This window comes from Heterodontus francisci, chromosome 13 (genome assembly GCF_036365525.1).
Source record: "Heterodontus francisci isolate sHetFra1 chromosome 13, sHetFra1.hap1, whole genome shotgun sequence".
Lineage (NCBI taxonomy): Eukaryota > Metazoa > Chordata > Chondrichthyes > Heterodontiformes > Heterodontidae > Heterodontus > Heterodontus francisci.
This window is the reverse complement of record NC_090383.1, coordinates 109,858,614-109,879,959: the sequence shown is the minus strand read 5'-3', so window position 1 is coordinate 109,879,959 and position 21,346 is coordinate 109,858,614. Positions and strand designations below refer to the sequence as shown.

Below are 21,346 nucleotides of genomic sequence, written 5' to 3'. Positions count from 1 at the left end.
CCCTTGTTCAAGAAGGGGAGTAGAGACAGCCCTGGTAATTATAGACCGGTGAGCCTTACTTCGGTTGTGGGTAAAATGTTGGAAAAGGTTATAAGAGACAGGATTTATAATCATCTTGAAAAGAATAAGTTCATTAGCGATAGTCAGCACGGTTTTGTGACGGGTAGGTCGTGCCTCACAAACCTTATTGAGTTTTTCGAGAAGGTGACCAAACAGGTGGATGAGGGTAAAGCAGTGGATGTGGTGTATATGGATTTCAGTAAGGCGTTTGATAAGGTTCCCCATGGTAGGCTATTGCAGAAAATACGGAAGTATGGGGTTGAAGGTGATTTAGAGCTTTGGATCAGAAATTGGCTAGCTGAAAGAAGACAGAGGGTGGTGGTTGATGGCAAATGTTCATCCTGGAGTTTAGTTACTAGTGGTGTACCGCAAGGATCTGTTTTGGGGCCACTGCTGTTTGTCATTTTTATAAATGACCTGGAAGAGGGTGTAGAAGGGTGGGTTAGTAAATTTGCAGATGACATTAAGGTCGGTGGAGTTGTGGATAGTGCCGAAGGATGTTGTAGGGTACAGAGGGACATAGATAGGCTGCAGAGCTGGGCTGAGAGATGGCAAATGGAGTTTAATGCGGAAAAGGGCGAGGTGATTCACTTTGGAAGGAGTAACAGGAATGCAGAGTACTGGGCTAATGGGAAGATTCTTGGTAGTGTAGATGAACAGAGAGATCTTGGTGTCCAGGTGCATAAATCCCTGAAGGTTGCTACCCAGGTTAATAGGGCTGTTAAGAAGGCATATGGTGTGTTAGCTTTTATTAGTAGGGGGATCGAGTTTCGGAGCCACGAGGTCATGCTGCAGCTGTACAAAACTCTGGTGAGATCGCACCTGGAGTATTGTGTGCAGTTCTGGTCACCGCATTATAGGAAGGATGTGGAAGCTTTGGAAAGGGTGCAGAGGAGATTTACTAGGATGTTGCCTGGTATGGAGGGAAGGTCTTACGAGGAAAGGCTGAGGGACTTGAGGTTGTTTTCGTTGGAGAGAAGGAGGAGGAGAGGTGACTTAATAGAGACATATAAGATAATCAGAGGGTTAGATAGGGTGGATAGTGAGAGTCTTTTTCCTCGGATGGTGATGGCAAACACGAGGTGACATAGCTTTAAGTTGAGGGGTGATAGATATAGGACAGATGTTAGAGGTAGTTTCTTTACTCAGAGAGTAGTAAGGGCGTGGAATGCCCTGCCTGCAGCAGTAGTAGATTCGCCAACTTTAAGGGCATTTAAGTGGTCATTGGATAGACATATGGATGAAAATGGAATAGTGTAGGTCAGATGGTTTCACAGGTCGGCGCAACATCGAGGGCCGAAGGGCCTGTACTGCGCTGTAATGTTCTAATTCTAATTCTAATTCTAAATTCTTAGTTGTGTCACCATAAGGGGTAATAAAAAACATTTCTGAGGTTTTAATTTTTTGAGAAGAAGTAGTTAACTTATTCACTCATTGGTATAATGGTAACCTGTCTCTCTATGCAGAAATCAACAAGCGCACGGGAAAGGCTTCCACTGCTATGTCCAGACTGGCCAAGAGAGTGTGGGAAAATGGCGCACTGACACGGAACACAAAAGTCCGAGTGTATCAAGCCTGTGTCCTCAGTACCTTGCTCCACGGCAGCGAGGCCTGGACAACATATGTCAGCCAAGAGCGACGTCTCAATTCATTCCATCTTCGCTGCCTCCGGAGAATCCTTGGCATCAGGTGGCAGGACCGTATCTCCAACACAGAAGTTCTCGAGGCGGCCAACATCCCCAGCTTATACACCCTACTGAGCCAGCGGCGCTTGAGATGGCTTGGCCATGTGAGCCGCATGGAAGATGGCAGGATCCCCAAGGACACATTGTACAGCGAGCTCGCCACTGGTACCAAACCCACCAGCCGTCCATGTCTCCGCTTTAAAGACGTCTGCAAACGCGACATGAAGTCCTGTGACATTGATCACAAGTCATGGGAGTCAGTTGCCAGCGATTGCCAGAGCTGGCGGGCAGCCATAAAGGCGGGGCTAAAGTGTGGCGAGTCGAAGAGACTTCGCAGTTGGCAGGAAAAAAGACAGAAGTGCAAGGGGAGAGCCAACTGCGTAACAGCCCTGACAACCGATTTTATCTGCAGCACCTGTGGAAGAGTCTGTCACTCTAGAATTGGCCTTTATAGCCACTGCAGGCGCTGCTCCACAAACCACTGACCACCTCCAGGCGCTTACCCATTGTCTCCCGAGACAAGGAGGCCAAAGAAGAAGATATACTGGTCCTCTGAAGGCTGGTTGGTTGTGTAAAAGTCAATACAATTTGGATCGGTTAGTGTAAGACAGTACTTGTGGCATTTAGACATCTAATAATCTCTTAGATGTGGATGGTATATATTCCCAGATTGTTCCCATCTCAAGAACACAAGAAATAGGAGCAGGAGTAGACCATATAGCCCACCGAGCTTGCTCTGCCATTCAAAACGATCATGGCTGATCTAAGGATTCAACTCCACTTTCCCACCCGCTCTCCATACCCTTGATTCCCTAATAGACCAAAAGTCAGTCTATCCCAAAAATAACACAGCTCCTGTAACATTCCAGTTTAAACATATGTCAACTCACTTATTCATTCACACTTAGACACTGACTCATTCCAGGCTTGAATAAGATACATACAGATCCTATGGCTGTGGTAACAAATAAAACAAAATGGACTTTCATTAAATTAAAGCAATGGTTGGTGTTTAACTGTGGGCCAAATAATTACTGCCAAATGTTGTCTTGCACATGCTGCTGCTATTCATTCCCATGTCTGACTCACTCTTTACTGTTTACCAAACAATCAAGAAGACTGAACAAACTGGGGTTCTTTTCTCTAGAAAAGAGAAGGCTGAGAGGTGACCTTATAGAGGTTATTAAAATTATGAAGGGATTTGATAAGATAGACATTGAGAAAATGTTTCCACTTGTTGGGGGAGTCCAAAACCAGGGGCCATAAATAAGATGGTCACTAATAAATACGATAAGAAATTCAGGAGAAATTTCTTTACCGTGAGTTGTTAGAATGTGGAACATGCTACCACAAGGAGGCGAATAATGTAGATATATTTAAGGGGAAGCTAGATAAATACATGAGGGAAAAAGGAATATTCAGATAGGGATAGATCAAGTAGGGTGGGAGCATGCTTGTGTGGAGCATAAATACCAGCATCTACCAGTTGGGCCGAATGGCCTATTTCTGTGCTGTAAATTCCATGTAATTCTGTATAAAATCTTTCCTGGTGTCTGAGTGCAGATGACAATTGTCTAATATACATCACTTTTCCCCACTTTCTAACATTTTAAAATCAATTAATAGACCATGAAAATCATTAGATTCTACTTTGTGAAGTAGTAAACCGATTAATTGTTATCCTTACTCATTCTTTGCCTTTTCCAATCAAATGGCCAACACCTGAAATGTCATCTCATGTTTTCTCATCTACTGATGCTGACTGTGTCCAGCACTTTCTGTTCTTGTTTCCTCGAAAGGAATTCTCCAGCCTGACTGACTGCCAGTGCAGGTGGGGTTGCATCAGATACATTACCCTATCTTTCTCCTTCTGATGCTAAATTTATCCAGTTGTTGTGCTGGAATCCTATTTACTTAGAGCCATCCAGCTCCAGAAAAAAAGTACAGATCTTACGTCATCATTGAACTGTCAGCATCGAGAGAAATTCGGTTACCAATTTATGCAACTGGAATCACAAGGGACAATGGCTTCCATTTGTTCACTATAGTAGAGACACAGTAAATTAAAAAACTTATGAATAATTAATGTGTTGAAGAGAAACAATATACATGTACAAACATTTAACTGAACAGTGTTTTCTGAAAAGTTCCAGAAGGTCCCTCTTCAGAGAAGGAAATGGTGAGTAAAATTGTGGAACACCATTAGTCCAGGATTAACAGAGACCACATGGTCTACATGATCTCCTGGATGGCTTTGATTGCCTGAGAGGGTTAGACAAGAATTTTCCAGAGAGAACTTTTCCCCTTATTGGCCCGGGGTTGTTCTCTGGTTTACTACATGGCTACAGGGGGTGGAGTGGGATGAATTATAGGAAGTGTCTAATCATGATACTTCAGCCATCATAAGGTCATAAGAACTAGGAGTAGGCCATTCAACCCCTCAAGCTTGCTCCGCCATTCAATACGATCATGGCTGATCTCATCTTTGCCTCAACTCCACTTTCCTGCCTGTTCTCCATAACCCTTCAACCCATTACTAATTAAAAATCTTTCTATCTCCTCCTTAAATTTACTCAATGTCCCGGCATCCACCGCACTCTGGGGTAGTGAATTCCACAGACTCACGAGAGAAGTAATTTCTCCTCATCGCTGTTTTAAATCTGCTACCCCTTATCCTAAAACTATGACCTCTCGTTCTAGATTGCCCCACAAGAGGAAACATCCTCTCTACGTCTACTTTGTCAATCCGTTTAATCATCTTATATACCTCAATTAGATCGCCTCTCATTCTTCTAAACTCTAGGCAGTAAAGGTCTAAACTGCTCAATCTCTCTTCATAAGACAAACCCCTCATCTCTGGAATCAATCTAGTGAACCTCCTCTGAACTGCCTCCAATGCAACTACAACCCTTCTCAGGTAAGGGGACCAAAACTGTAGGCAATACTCCAGGTGGGGTCTCACTAATGCCTTGTACAGTTGCAGCAACACTTCCCTACTTTTATACTCTATTCCTTTAGCAATAAATGCCAAAATTCCATTTGCCTTCCTTATTACCTGCTGTACCTGCAAACTAGTTTTCTGTGATTCATGCACGGGGACACCCAGATCCCTCTGCACCGAAGCACTCTGAAGTTTCTCTCCATTTAGATAATAATTTGCCTTTCAATTCTATCATGAGCGTGGGGTGGGATTAATGGATCAGATGATCTTTCCCTGCCCATCATTTTCATGTTTTACAGATTGGTAATCATATTCATTGACTCATTCACATTGTGGTTAGTCAGGATTAGAGGACATGCTGCGGGGACGTTCACCAACTGTGCAGAACAATTTGTGTGAAGAGCTGAGAGAACAGACTACCCCTCCTCTTGATAGCCATCTCGGTAAAGACACCATCTGGTGTGGTACTGAGGCAAACAGATCAGAAAGTCCCAGGTTTGTTTTTTGGGCTATGCTGAGTCTGCTGATCTGTGCTAGGCTGCAACTATCCTCCACACTACCCCTTGTAACCCTCGGAAAGTAAGTCAAGTTTCCTGCTCCTCCTCTATACATGTTGACCCCACTGGAAGATGTGGATGCCAGGTCAGGATATTGTTGAGCTCATGGGGGCAAATCCCTATCCATATCAGTGCCTCAGCAGAGGGAGAAAAATGGCACAAAGTAAAATTGATTAGTGATCCATAAAGCTATTTCAATTCCTTATCATCACAATCGGGTCAGCAATTGAAGTCAGGACTAGAGGGTAGGAGACAAAGCAGTCAGGCCTTCTACTGTTGATCACTTATTGAACATATGAAATAGGCAGGCACGCAAAAGCCAGCTGATCCATCAAGCCTGTCCCACATTCATGATGAGTGGAGCATCATGACTTAAACACTTCCTCCTTCCCCTCTTCCCTCCCTTATCCAGTGGCCTCTGCTAGGAGGAGCATGTGCAAGCATCCTATGATGTCTCCAAAAGCTAAATAGCCTACTAACACTCATATGAAGAACAGCCGAAGTATCAGAGGGTTTCTGTAGCCAGTGGAACTGTACAATAGCACACATCAGCACCTTTCAGTTTCAGTTTACTTCTTGTGTCATCCCACCTGATGACATTGCCCAGAGTAGTTAAGCTGAGATTGATGGCAGTTCCCTCTCTCAGCCGGTCCCCTTCAGAACCAGAGGCCTTCTGTCTCTCACTGCCAGCCAAATCCACCAAGTTTATGTCAGACTGTTTTGTGAGGTTCTCTTTTAAAAATACCTGTGTGAAAGCACATTAAGCAGAATTAGCCATTTGTGTTCGACAATCTGCAGGCTAACTAATCAACTGCCTCATTGACATTCTTTTTCTTAAAAAGGGCATTATTCTTCTCCTTAAATTATCAGTTAATATACAATAATGTATTGGTGTCATTGGCAATGAACTCCATTTCCTTTTGTTGTTATTTTAAGACAGTCCTAAATTAACTAAAATGCTTGATAAACATTTTGAATACAGCAACGAGAGAATCTATTAGATTGGTCAACATTAAAAACACTGTGTACTATTGGGCAAAAACATCCCTACTCAGAAGGCAATGTCCAATTTCTGTCTATTAACAGTTCTGAACAGACTTGACTATTTAATCCTCTCCTTGCTGGCTTCACTCCTAGCACCCTCTGTGAAATTGAGCTCATCCAAAACCCTGGTTCCTGTATCCTATCTTGCATCAAGTCCCATTCACTTAGCACCCTTGTGTTCATTGACCTACATTGGCTCCTGGTTGAGCAACGGCTCAATTTTAAAATTCTCATCCTTATTTTCAAATCCTCCGATGGCCTCACCCCTCCCTATCTCTGTAACCTACTCCAGTCTTGTGAGGTCTCTGTGCTCCTCCAATTCTAGCCTTTTGCATGCCCCTGATTTTGGTTGTGCCAGCATTGATGAATGTGCCTTCAGCTGACTAGCCTTTCTGTCTCTCTCTCTCCACCTTTAAGACACTCCTTAAAAACTTACCTTTTTGACCCGTTTCTCTAGTCTCACTATATCTCATTCCAAGTACCATTCCAGTAAATCTCCTTACTAAGCCCTTAACATCCTTCCAAACATGTATTTCCCAGAATTGGCCACAATATCATAGAATCATATACAGAGAATGAGGCCATTCAGTCCATTGTGCCTGTGCTAGCTCTTTGAAAGAGTTATCCAATTAGTCCCACTCCTCTGCTCTTTCCCCACGGTCCTGCAATTTTTTCCACTTCAAGTATTACCTCAATCTCACCAGACACAAAATGAAAAATCCCCTCACTCCTCCTACACACACGATCCCTTTCTCAGCTAAATGTCTATCCCGCTCCCCCTTTAATTTGTCAGCATGCTTCCTCTCCAAAGTCTGTCCTACATTCCCCACTCTCAAGTAGGTTTCATTGAAAACTTATCCCTATAATTTGTTGTTTATAAGAATTGTTTTTTTCAATCCATTCTAATATTTTCCTTTATGCCTCTGTGAAGGCACTGCCTCGCTCTTGCTGAAATAAGGGTGCAGTTCCAGCTACACATCTGCTGATTTACTTAAATGACCAATTCCACATTTGTGAATGCAGAAGCGAGTGTTGTCACTCCAGCTGGGGCCTAACCAGTGTTTTATCCTAAGTGTTATTTATCTATTAGTGTTTCAGTATAACATCCATGCATTTGCACTCTATGCCTCTGTTTATAAGATAAGGATCCCGTATGCCTTTTTAAAATGCACTTCTTTAAAATTGTACCATTTAATTTATATTGCCTCCATTCTTCCTACCAAAGTGAATCACTTCACACTTGTCTGCGTTAAATTTCATCTGCCATGTGTCTGCCCATTTTACTAGTCTATTTCCTCCTGAAGTCTGTTACTTTCCTTCTCACTGTTCACTACATTTCTGAGTTTCATGGCACTTGCAAACTTTGACCAGGTCATTAATATAATAGTAAACTTTGCTCAAGTTATTTTAATTGACAATAGTTAATGATTAAGCAAATTATCTGACTTGGTACGTGTCACCACACTCACTGCCTTGGCTCATTTCCCTGTACCTGTTTGAATCGGATGGTGATGATCATATGTGAGCGGCTGCTGGTCGTGTTGATATTGGTGGATGCTGTGATCCTCTTCTTATTTGCTTCCTTCATTAACTGTTCAATGTGTTCATAGCTTTCACAAGGCACTGACTTTAGATCTTCCACATAGAAACCCCTTTGGGGGCTTTCTCGCACTTTTAGACCCCCAGACTGTTTACTCTTGGATAACAAGTCAATCGCCTAGGAAACAGATTGGGTTTAGAGGCAGTAAAAATACCCAGACCATACATCTCTCATTTAACCCTTAAACTGCTGGCGAGCCAAAGGAAATTCCAGTCTCCCTGTGATAGCCAGGACCTTTTTTTTAAGTTTTCAGCTCATTCACTGAGAGACTGAAATGAAGTCTAACATTACAGTAATAAAGCTGCACTTTCAGGATTATCCAAATTGCTCCATGTTTTGCTATTTAATTAGTAATAAAATAGTGTTTAAGTAACTCCCTGTACGTAAAAATGGTGAACCCATCATCTGTGATTGGTCCTATCAAACCTTCTTTTCCTCTTATTCTTTCAAGCCCCTTTTCCCCACTTTGGTTTAACTTTACTTTTTCCCATCTTTTCTCACTGTTTTTGCTATTTATTTTAACTTAACATCTTTTATTTACCTTTCTTCTTTGTCACCCCTCTCTGCTCTCACCATCTATTTTAGTGTTAAGAGCAATATTTGTTTTAAAAAAAAGTTCTATTGATTTAAAGACTGTTTTTTCAGCCAATGCAAAGCTTAGGTTGTGAAGATTCATCTGATCATGAAGAGTCCAGCCTCCACACTATATGAAAATCTCCAGCCCACCGACATCCTAGATAATGTCAATCAGTTATACATGGGAACCAGAAACTCCTCTTTATAAACTAACTGGAGTAGTTGTTGACACATAATGTTATTTACTTCACTGGAACCAATCCTGTAGCTTGAGCTGCACTTACAATGCAAAAATTCTTGGTATAGTTTAATTAAGTTAATAAAATGTGTACTTATCTGAAAACCATTGGTTTCCAAACACACTGGAAAGATCTTTGAACTTAGCCCCTTAGGATTTTCCTATATTTTATACAAGTACGTCATCTACTTAAGGCACCCATTCATACTATTGATGAGACTCGGACAATATTTCATGCATATCCCAGTAAAGAGGAAAAATGACCTTTTCATTGTAGATTTCCAACATGCTGAAATAAATCTGTAAAAGAAAAGAAATTAAGCTAAGATTTTAATGCCATGTTACACTCAACAAAAATCATTTACATTCATAACTCAGACATGTCTTCCATCATTAACCTCTTCCTGCATTCCAGACTGACTGACATTTCAGTGTCCATCACCATTCAATTAATAACCACACTCTACCATCAATATAAATAGGTACTAATAGGGCAACTCCAGCCAATTATAATCAGAAATTCAGTTTAGAGATTTGGATCACCTCGGAAGCTATGAGAGCCAAGCTTAAACAGTTAATGAATCATCTCTGAAGTTTAACACTGAATTGATGCCTTGAATTCATTCAGAAATATCAGGTGTAGTTCATTGTTCAGTTATTACATTTCCTCTTGAATGGGTTTTTATGCTTTTATGCTGTCATTTGATTGGGATGTTCCTTGATACTATTTATGTTTGGAAATAGTGCTGTGTGATAGTGGGCATTGATTCATACTACTACTGTGTTGAATTTATGAACTAGCACTTCATGACATATTTGGCTAATGTGATCTGCCAAGTTATTTCTGTCATAGAGTAGAGGAAGATTACAATCTACACATGATCACTGCTACCAGGCCAGAGTAAAACAAGAATATGTATAATATATTCTAACAGATCTCACTGCTGTTGCACACAGTCAGTTGGAGGATACAATCTTTCTCTCACCTGCCATAAAATTAAAACCCGACCCAACCACAGCCAACCCAAACCCGACCCGGGCCCGACCCAACCACAGCCAACCCAAACCCGACCCGACCCCGGCCCAACCACAGCCAACCCAAACCCAACCCAAACCCGACCCGACCCCGGCCCAACCACAGCCAACCCAAACCCAACCCAAACCCGACCCGACCCCGGCCCAACCACAGCCAACCCAAACCCGACCCGACCCCGGCCCAACCACAGCCAACCCAAACCCAACCCAAACCCGACCCGACCCCGGCCCAACCACAGCCAACCCAAACCCAACCCAAACCAGACCCGAGCCCGACCCAACCACAGCCAACCCAAACCAGACCCGGGCCTGACCCAACCACAGCCAACCCAAACCCGACCCGAGCCCGACCCAACCACAGCCAACCCAAACCCGACCCGACCCCGGCCCAACCACAGCCAACCCAAACCCGACCCGACCCCGGCCCAACCACAGCCAACCCAAACCCAACCCAAACCCGACCCGACCCCGGCCCAACCACAGCCAACCCAAACCCGACCCGACCCCGGCCCAACCACAGCCAACCCAAACCCAACCCAAACCCGACCCGACCCCGGCCCAACCACAGCCAACCCAAACCCAACCCAAACCAGACCCGAGCCCAACCCAACCACAGCCAACCCAAACCAGACCCGGGCCTGACCCAACCACAGCCAACCCAAACCCGACCCGAGCCCGACCCAACCAAACCCAAACCGGGCCCGCACCCCACCACAGCCAACCCAAACCCGACCCGAGCCCGACCCGACCACAGCCAACCCAAACCCGACCCGGGCTAGACCCAACCACAGCCAACCCAAACCCAACCCACACCCGACCCGAGCCCGACCCCACCACAGCCAACCCAAACCCAACCCAAACCCGACCCGGGCCCGACCCAACCACAGCCATCCCAAACCCGACCTGGGCCCGACCCCACCACAGCCAACCCAAACCCGACCCGGGCCCGACCCAACCACAGCCAACCCAAACCCGACCCGGGCCCGACCCCACCACAGCCAACCCAAACCAGACCCGGGCCCGACCCCACCACAGCCAACCCAAATCCGACCCGGGCCCGACCCAACCACAGCCAACCCAAACCCGACCCGGGCCCGACCCAACTACAGCCAACCCAAACCCAACCCGGGCCCGACCCAACCACAGCCAACCCAAACCCGACCCGGGCTAGACCCAACCACAGCCAACCCAAACCAGACCCGGGCTAGACCCAACCACAGCCAACCCAAACCCGACCCGAGCCCGACCCAAACACAGCCAACCCAAACCCGACCCGGGCCCTACCCGACCACAGTCGACCCAAACCAGACCCGGGCCCGACCCAACCACAGCCAACGCAAAACCAACCCGAGCCCGACCCAACCACAGCCAACCCAAACCCGACCCGGGCCCGGCCCAACCACAGCCAACCCAAACCCGACCCGTCTAGACCCAACCATAGCCAACCCAAACCAGACCCGAGCCTGACCCAACCACAGTCAACCCAAACCCAACCCGAGCCCGACCCAACCACAGCCAACCCAAACCCGACCCGGGCCCGACCCAACCACAGCCAACCCAAACCCAACCCGAGCCCGACCCAACCACAGCCAACCCAAACCCGACCTGGGCTAGACCCAACCACAGCCAACCCAAACCCAACCCGAGCCCGACCCAACCACAGCCAACCCAAACCCGACCCGGGCCCGACCCAACCACAGCCAACCCAAACCCAACCCGAGCCCGACCCAACCACAGCCAACCCAAACCCGACCTGGGCTAGACCCAACCACAGCCAATCCAAATTTTTAATTTTATTTCCAAAATATACTTTATTCATAAAAATCTGTAAAAATTACATTGCCAAACAGTTTCAAACAGCACCAAAAAATACAAACATTGCAAGGGAGATCAGTTTCCTTCAATACTATCATGAGTTTCTTCACAACCCTTCCATTTCACTATTGTCATGCCAATTACAGTTTTACATTTACAGCAAATGAAAATATTAATGATACAGTTCGAGGGGTTTCCCATGGATCCAGCCCCTCAGTTCAGCTTGGTGGGGGGACCTTATCCCTAATTGCCTTTGACTGAATGGCATGCTAGGCCATTTCAGAAGGCATTTATGAATCAACCACATTGCTGTGGGTCTGGAATCACATTAAAGTGAGAGAAACCCCTTTGCTGTTAATAGCAGCTCACTGATTTAATTTAATGAATTACCTCAGGCAATGCAGCCAATTGTATTGTTAATTTGCAGAATGCCCATTCTCAGGCTGAAGACCCATCTTATTTTAGTTAATTTGGGATCGCCTGCACTTAGTTGTCAATATCAGCCCCACCGAAACGTTGTTATTTAATCAATTACTTTTGGGGAAACTCATTCTCCAAGACTGAAGATAGCTTTCTGCTTCCTTGCCAGTCTTACTCTGCTTCTCCTTGGCTCATTCCGTCTGCTTCAGCCCCATTTTTGCCTCTCACCTCTATATCTATTCCTTCTCATTTCCATTTATTTATTCCCATCTTTTCTCATTTGTTTCTGATCGTTTCTATTTCTTCCATTTAAATTTTTATTTATTTTTATTCATTCTTGGGGTGTGGATGCATTGGCAAGGACAGCTTTTACTGCCCATCCCTAGTTTCTCCGAGAAGGTGGGATGGTGGGCTGCCTTCTTGAACCCCTTGTAGCAGTTTGCTACATCTTCAGCCCTGACCTCTCAGCATACTTCCATGGTCATCAATGCCTACTGTGATGTTGGTCTCTCTCTATTCCTCCGTAGCTCCCTACTCTTAGGTCCTGCTCTTGCTGGTCATCCATAACAATTTCTCCATCTAAGTCTACTCCTCTCCATATATCTGTAATTGAACCCATGTCCCACCTTATGTAAAGGATTCAGAAAGAGACCAAACCAATCTGATGTATAGTGATATATTTTATTAGTAACAAATTTAAAAGAATACATATCAGCCACAGAATGAACAACTTGACTCAGTGGCAAAGCACAATTCTTACAAACAAGAATGGGCTAGTTCTTCAATGGGTTAAATAATTAATACCCTCTCAATATGTCCCGCCACCTTCAAAGATCGATGCACATGAATCCCCAGGCCACTCTGTCCCTGCACATTTTTTTGGACTGTGCCATTAAGTCTATATTGCCTTTCCCTATCCCTTCTGTCAAAATGCATCACCTCACTTTTCTCTGTATTATATTCCATCTGCCACTTGTCTGCCCATTCTGCTAGCCTAGCTATGTCCTAGTTGTTCCAGTTGATTGGTATCAACCTCATTGTTTGCCATACCTCCAAGTTTGGTATCATCAGGAAATTTAGAAATTTTACTCTGTATTCCAATATCCAATTCATTTATAAATATAAAATAGCAGTGGTCCTAGCACTGAACCTTAGGAAACACCACTGTTTACCATCCTCCAGTCTGAAAGACAACCGCTTACCACGACTCGCTGTTTTCTGTCCTTAAGACACTTTTTTATCCAAGCTGACACTGACCCTCCTATTCCATGAGTCTCAATTTTAATATCCACCCTTTTATGTGGTACTTTGTCAAATGCATTCTTAAAAGCCACATAGGCAATATCCATTGCCTTATCTTCATCAACCTTCTCTTAATTCATCAAAAAAGTTTATTAGATTAGTCAAGCACGATCTGCCTTTTACAAATCCGTGCTGGCTCTCCTTAATTAACTCAAATCTTTCCAAGTGCCTGTTTGATTTTTTCCCTGACTTGTGTTCCTAAAACCTTATCCACCACTGATGTTAAACTAACTGGCCTCTAGTTACTAGGACTGTCCTTACACCCTTTCTTGAATAAGGGTGTCACATTTGCCACTCTCCAATCCTCTGGCACCTCCCCCATATCTAAGGAAAATTGGAAGATTGTGGCAAGTGCTTCACTTATCTCCACTGCTACTTTCTTTAGCAACCTGGGATGCAGGCCATCTGGACCAGGTGACTTATCCACTCTAAGCATAGCCAACCTTTCCAGTATATCCTGCCCATCAATTTTCACTCCATCCATTCCATCTCTATCTCCGCTTCTACCAATATTTTGTCAACATCCTCTTCCATAGTAAACCCCATTACAAAATACACATTAAGTATTCTAGCCTTGCCCTAAGCATATATCACCCTTTTTATTCCTAATAGGCCCCACCCCAAGTCTTACTATTTACATGCCGGTTGGAGATTTTTGGGTTCCCTTTTATATTAGTTTTCTATTCTCAACTTCTTTCTTTGTCAGTCTTATTCACTTCCCCTCTCAACTTATTGTATTTGGCCTGGTTCTCGCTTGAAGAATTCACCTGACATGCAACAACCACTGTCTTTTATTTCATCATATTCTATATCTCTTTCATTATCCAAGGAGCCCTGGCTTTGTTTCCCTTACGTTTCACCCTTGTTAGAATGTACCTAGCCTGTACCTGAAACATCTCCTCCTCAAAGATCACCCATTGCTGTCAATCTTTGGTTCCATTTAACCCTCGCTAGATCCCCTCTCATCTCATTTCAGTTCGCCTCTTCCAATTTAGAAATTCTAGAGAGAGGCATCCTTGAAGGGCCTCGGCTGGTTGATTAATGCATGATGTTTCTACACAGTTACCCTTCAACAGTCAGCTGCATTTCCTTTGCTATTGCTGTGAAATGGTTAATGATTTGTAAAAGCAGCTAGAAAACGAACTTGTAAGCCATCTGTAATAATGTGTAATACCTAATTAAGCATCTTTTAGGAATTCCAGGCTAAAGCTTACACTATACACTATAGCATTCATCAATATTCCCACACACATTACGCACCAGTACCTGCTACTGGTCTCCATAACACCCACTGTCTATCTCAAAGCTATTGGATTTCACCATGTACTCATTGATCCTAAATACTTACTTAACCCCAATACCCATTATCCCTCCAAATATTTCACTTGACAGTAGCTAACTCTTACCTGATACTGTTTCTCATGCTCCTGATTTTGTTTAATTGCTTTGAACAACTCTTCACAAGTTAATGGGATGATCCCTCTGTCCGGACCATAACCGACCATAGAGTAGCTCTTTCCTGAGCCGGTCTGACCATAGGCTAACAGTGTAGCGTTATATCCTTTCCACGCATTGTTCAGCATTTCTTGGCCAAGATCATCAAACACCCTTCTCTAAGAAAACAGAGTTTAAACAAAATTCAGTGTTTTTCTTTCCTCTCCATTTTTTCCCTTTCTTTCCTGTGAAAACTGACTCTATGGCTGGGATTTTACTGAGCTCCTGATGTCGGGCTCATGGTGGGGGGAGGGGTGCTGGAAGAATGTTCCGGCAGCGGCCCGCCATGGAGCCAGACGCCGGGAGTGCCAGGCCCGATATTCCTGGGGACAGTGAGGCTCCATAGCGACCTCCCCCTGGATTAACATATTTAAATTAATTAAATGAAAATTTTTTATAAAATCAACAGCAATCTTACCCTTGGGCCACGATCTTCCGAGCAGCGGCTGGCACTCATGCGCCTTTACTTTACTGTCCAGGGAAAGCAGGCGCCACCTGATTTTTAGTGCAGTTGGGGTGAGCGAACAGGTTCTATTGCAATTACTAGTGTAGGGGAGGGTGGGAAGGGGACACCTCTGCTCTTTGACTGGATTGGAGGGGAGAAGGTCAAGTGTCGAAGGTAAGTGTTGTGGGGAGGAGAGAGCAAATGCTGAATTTAATTGTTATTGGCGGGGGCGGGGGGGGGGGGGGGGGGGAAGGGGGCGATAGATTTATCGGTGGTACACTGTGGGGAGGCCAAAGCCCTTTAAAAGTTTAAATGACCCGGCAGGGCTGCCTGCCCTTTAAAAATGGCGCCAGCACCTGCGCACAAGCAGCTGACGCCAAGACCGCTGTCGGAGAGCCCGCCCCCTCCATGTGATTGGGTGGGGGGGGGGTGGGGTGGCCCAATTGGCTCATTATCCTGGGTAGCCATTCTTTTCACCCGCCACCACTCTGGGTGGTGGGAGAAGAAAATCCAGCCCCGTAATGTTAATGGAATTCCCTCCCGAATTAACTCCATCCACTTGCCTTGGTTCCGTAACTCATAATACACTTGGCTAACAAAAATCTCCGTTTTGAAATTTTCAATTTCTCCCAGCTTCAACAGTTTTTTGGGGCAGAGAGTTCCACATTTCCACTATCCTTTGTGTGAAGAAGTGCTTCCTGATATCACCCCTGAATGGCCTTCATATTAAACTAATGGCACCTCGTTCTGAATTCTCCCACTGGAGGAGATAGTTTCTCTCAATTTACCCTATTGCATCCTTTAATCATTTTAAACACCTCAATTAGATCACCCATTAATAATCTATAGTCAAGGAAATATCCTAGTCTATGATATCTCTCCTCATAATTTAACCTTTTTAAGCCCCACTATCATTCTGGTGAATCTGCACTGCCCCCACTCCACGGCCTGTATATCCTTCCTGAGGTCTGGTTCCCAGAACTGATTGCAGTCCTCCAGGTGGGGTCTAAGCAGAGCTCTGTCCAGCTGTAACATAACTCCCAGCCCTTTGTATTCCAGACCTCTTGAGATAAAGGTCAACATTCAGTTAGCCTTTTAAATAGTTTTTTGTACTTGCCCACTAGATTTTCATGATTTCTGTACTTGGACTCCCTGCTCATCCATAGTTCCTACTCCTGGCCATTTAGAAAAATGCTCTGATCTATGAGAGCTCCAGTACTACATTGGGCACCACTTTTGCTCATTGAACCATCAGGAAAGCTTCAAAGTTCAGCCTTGTGGCGTTCCACATTATCAGAACGGGCCTGGGACAGGACCCCCGGCATAAACCATTAATGCCTCATTCAGCCTAGCCCCTAAAGGTGTTCTTGGTGATGGTGAATTGACTGGGGAGAATAGAGAAAAGAAATGTAACTTGAAAGAGAGATATGTCCCCTTCAAAAAATAATTCAGACAACAAGGCTTATGTCCTTACATAGATAAAGGATCCAGATCATCTTTAATACAACGGTTGTAATTTTGGGAATGACAGGTTTCACAAGTGAAGAGAGAACCGCAACTTATTAGACTATCATATTTCATATTTAAATTATATATTTGTGTCCTATTCTAGCAAGGTCAATAGAGGAAAAGAAAAACAATTCAGCTTAACAAGTTAATCTGAAGAGAAATATGTTATAGAATTTCCTACAGGTTAACTGAGTCCCAAATCTATCGCGATTAAATGTAACATACCATCACTTGAAATTATTTTTTACTGTTGTTCCTATGCTGCATCTGTGTATGGCACCTGCAGCAATGCAAAACTCTCTCAGTACTGAACTGGAGAGCCTGCCTAGATCATTTGGGCTTAAAAGTGGATAAATCCCCAGGCCCAGATGAGATGTATCCCAGACTGTCATGTGAGGAAAGGGAGGAGATAGCAGGGGCTCTGACACAAATTTTCAGATCCTCTCAGGCCACAGGAGAGGTGCCAGAGGACTGGAGGACAGCGAATGTGGTGCCATTATTCAAGAAGGGTAGTAGGGATAAACCAGGTAATTACAGGTCCGTGAGTCTAACGTCAGTGGTAGGGAAACTATTGGAAAAAACAGTTGATGTAGTCTACATGGACTTCAGTAAGGCTTTTGATAAGGTCCCACATGGGAGATTGGTTAAAAAGGTAAGAGCCCATGGCATCCAGGGCACTTTGGCAAATTGGATCCAAAATTGGCTTAGTGGCAGGAGACAGAGGTTGATGGTCGAGGGTTTTGTGATTGGAAGCCTGTGACCAGTGGTGTACCGCAGGGATCGGTGCTGGGACCCTTGCTGTTTGTAGCGTACATTAATGTTTTAGATGTGAATATAGGAGGTATGATCAGTAAGTTCGCAGATGACACGAAAATTGGTGGTGTCGTAAATAGTGAGGAGGAAAGCCTTAGGTTACAGGGCGATATAGATGGGCTGGTAAGATGGGCAGAGCAATGGCAAATGGAATTTAATCCTGAGAAATGTGAGGTGATGCATTTTGGGAGCACTAACAAGGCAAGGGAATATACAGTGGATGGTAGGACCCTAGGAAGTACAGAGGGTCAGAGGGACCTTGGTGTACTTGTCCATAGATCACTGAAGGCAGCAGCACAGGTAGATAAGATGGTTAGGAAGGCATATGGGATACTTGGCTTTATTAGCCGAGGCATAGAATATAAGAGCAGGGAGGTTATGATGGAATTGTATAAAACACTAGTTAGGCCACAGCTGGAGTACTGTGTACAGTTCTGGGCACCACACTATCGGAAGGATGTGATTGCACTGGAGAGGGTGCAGAGGATGTTGCCTGGGCTGGAGCATTTCAGCTGTGAAGAGAGACTGGATAGGCTAGGGTTGTTTTCCTTAGAGCAGAGAAGGCTGAGGAGGGACCTGACTGAGGTATACAAAATTATGAGGGACATTGCTAGGGTAGATAGGAAGAAGCTTTTTCTCTTAGCAGAGGTGTCAATAACCAGGGGGCATAGATTTAAGGTAAGGGGCAGGAGGTTTAGAGGGGATTTGAGGAAAATAATTTCACCCAGAGGGTGGTTGGAATCTGGAACACACTTCCTGACGGGGTGGTGGAGGCAGGAACCCTCACAACATTTAAGAAGTATTTAGATGAGCACTTGAAATGCCATAGCATACAAGGCTATCGGCCAAGTGCTGGAAAATGGGATTAGAATAGATAGGTGCTTGATGGCTGGCATGGACAAGATGGGCCGAAGGGCCTGTTTCTGTGCTGTATAACTCTATGACTCCATGCTCTATGTGCTTTAAATAAAGTCAGCATTAGTCTGTATAATAAATGTCCAGTTCTTCCAGAAATCAGTGGTACAATCTTACCTGGTCTGCGAATCTGCTAGTAGGTCCATCTGGAATAAGAATTCCCTCTTTGTTTTTAATAAACGCACTGTGTGACCAGTAGGACAGGTCAAATGTAAAGGTTTTCGTGTTGTTCTGATTTCTGGGATCGCAAACTGTGATGCTGTTTAAAACCATGGACATAATGCAACGGCTTCCTGCATCCTTTTCCGTCTGTTAAAATGAACAATGAAAGGTATATGGGGTGATGCTATGTTAAAACTTGTTAATCAGGTCACACAGATTAAAGATTATTCTCTACATAGATAGAAGATGTGATATTGCTTTAACTGTTGAATATGCAAATAGTTTAACATACATCATCACAGGAAGTCTTGTAAGGCAACACGTGATACAGCAGTTGGAGTAGTGTTAGTCAACAGTAAACACGTGCATTTCAGAGCTCTCCTGTAAGTCTGTTATTTTGTATTAAAGAACCCTTCATTCAACTTACCATTCAGCCTGATTGTTTGGTACTTTTCTGTTGAGAAATCAATAAAACAATATGGTGGCAGCGGAACACAACAGAGTAGCAGTGATGCAGATGTGCTGAGCCTGCTAGCAGCAGTGCTCGACACGGGACAGAAATCACCAGCGTGACATTGGGGATGACAGTTTCTCCTGTGGAAAGCCATAAAGCTTGGGACAACACTACAGATCTTTGGAGGAAGCGGCAGTGCGACAAGGTCAGATTTGATGACCATCCTCAAAAACTGATACTCCGGGAAAGTGTGAGTAGACGAAGGGGATGGTTTGTTCAAATGGTAGCCAGCAGAAAAGGCAGCAAACGGGTAGAATTGGGCTCGCAAAATGGAAAGAGAGTCAGTTTGAGTCAGGGCTGCAGTACCGCACTGCCATTGTGCGTTCTGATTTTCCCGCCAAAAGTGCTTTCTGTGCGGAGTGTCCCCAATTGCAGGCTGAAAGCCTGTGCTGTAGCCATAGAGCTCAGGGCATGGTCGAAGTCCAACGCTGTTGGCGCAGCAGACCTGCATTGTTTTTCCTTTAAGGAAAGCTTTTGAAAAAAGAAAGCAATTAAAGGGGAGAGCTGTAGCTGCAAGCACGAAATATCCAGCAATGAACTGGAAGCTTCAAGATCTCCTTCACGAGTTCCAACTCTTCAAATAGCACATGGAATTGTGCTTTTTAGATCTTGCTGTAACAGAGCTTGACAAGCAAGTGATTAAGATAAAAATTGCGATTGGCAACAAAGAACTCCATTGGATCAATACTTCTGGATTGTCAGAAGCAGACTAGAAGGACCCATCAAAACTGTGAACAATGTTAGAAGACCAACTGAAGGTCAAAGTTAATTTCAGGATCCATTGATTGGAACTGATGACGTACATGTAACAGAGTAAGGAAACCATCGATCAATTTGTAAACAGGTGCCGTGAGAAAGGGAAAGTCTGTGATTTTTCAGATGTAGAATTGTCCGAAAGGATAATGGAGTTTGTGATTGCGTCAACCCCAATAGAGGCGTTTCATAAATACCTATTGGATGAAGAAAAAGGATGCGACATCGAAAGTCTCCTTAAGGAATAGAGGAAGTACAAGCAGCTGCAAGCAGGCGTGGAAAACAAGCGTTTGGAGCAGCTACAGAGAGGTAGCCGAAACACCGCGACAGAGCAAGGCATGCAGCAAATAAATGAGATGCATAGAGTCCAAGTTGTTGAAGATCTCAAACAGGTTTATTAAACAGCTATTATATACAGTACAGAGCTATCTATTTACAGAACCTTACTCTGGGTGTTACAGCAACAGTGTGACTCTGGCTCTGAGTCACATGTTTACGTCCCGGCACTTAAATCATCAGCATACTAAGATCTTAAAGGGACATCACTCTTAAAGGCAATCACACAACAGCAGTCAGGGGAAGTACTAAAGAAGAGCATGATGGGAATCTTTACATCTTAATGGAAACAGCCAGGCGAGAAGGTCTCGTGATTATTCGCAAAAAATGTACTATTGTCAGCCACATCAAATTTTTTGGCTCAATCTACCCGGATACAGGAATAAGACCAGGTCCAAGTAAGGTTGAGGATATACAACCTATGCTGACTCCTCAAGACAAGGAAGATCTACAGACTTGTTTGGGTTTGCTTAATTTTCTTGTGCCATACATCTCGAATTTTTCAGAGAAAGCATCATCACTTCGTGAGCTTCTCAAGAAGGATGCATAATTCTTGTGGCACCAAGATCATCAGGTACACATTCAATTCACTGAAACAGTCTCTTTCTACAGAAGTGTGTTTGTAGTATTATGTCCCGAGGAAAGAAACTCCGCTTGAGATGGTGCTTTGCAAAACGGTCTTGGAGCATACTTATTACAAGAAGGTAGACCAATTGCATTTGGTTCCAAAAGTTTGTCACCCACTCAGGCGAATGACTCAAATATAGAACAGGAAACATTAGCACTAGTATTTGGTATTACCAGATTTCATACGTACCTCTTTGTTGTTGAGACATCACAGGCCGCTGGCAAAAACCACTCACCAGCACGCCACCTTGACTACAAGGGTACGACTGTGAGGTTTGATATAAACCTGGAAACCTCATGGTTACGTCTGACACACTGAGCAGATTACCTAACACCAAGAAAAGAGAAGACATCCTGCCAAATGTCCAAGTTGATGAAATCGATATAGAGCTGGAAGACATATACAATATCGACCTGCCTTTGGGCAGAGGAAATGTGAAAAGCTCCTCGAAGAGACTTCAAAAAATCCTGTTCTAAAGGCATTATGGCAACTTATCACTGGATG

At 44.3% G+C, this 21,346-nt stretch overlaps 1 protein-coding gene across 1 annotated transcript in view; it reads right to left on the bottom strand.

Moving 5' to 3' along the window:
• kif28 (kinesin family member 28) overlaps positions 1–19,576 on the bottom strand; it is a 67,845-nt gene extending 48,269 nt beyond the window's left edge. Inside the window, exons 1-7 of the mRNA XM_068045704.1 lie at positions 19,039–19,576; positions 18,870–18,874; positions 18,567–18,758; positions 14,680–14,886; positions 8,966–9,001; positions 7,780–8,004; positions 5,834–5,988 (exon numbers count right to left, since the gene is read on the bottom strand). Coding sequence (XP_067901805.1) covers positions 5,834–5,988; positions 7,780–8,004; positions 8,966–9,001; positions 14,680–14,886; positions 18,567–18,758; positions 18,870–18,874; positions 19,039–19,576 — 1,358 coding nt within the window. The remainder of the gene's footprint in view (positions 1–5,833; positions 5,989–7,779; positions 8,005–8,965; positions 9,002–14,679; positions 14,887–18,566; positions 18,759–18,869; positions 18,875–19,038) is intronic.
• Between the last annotated feature and the right edge of the window lie 1,770 nt (positions 19,577–21,346).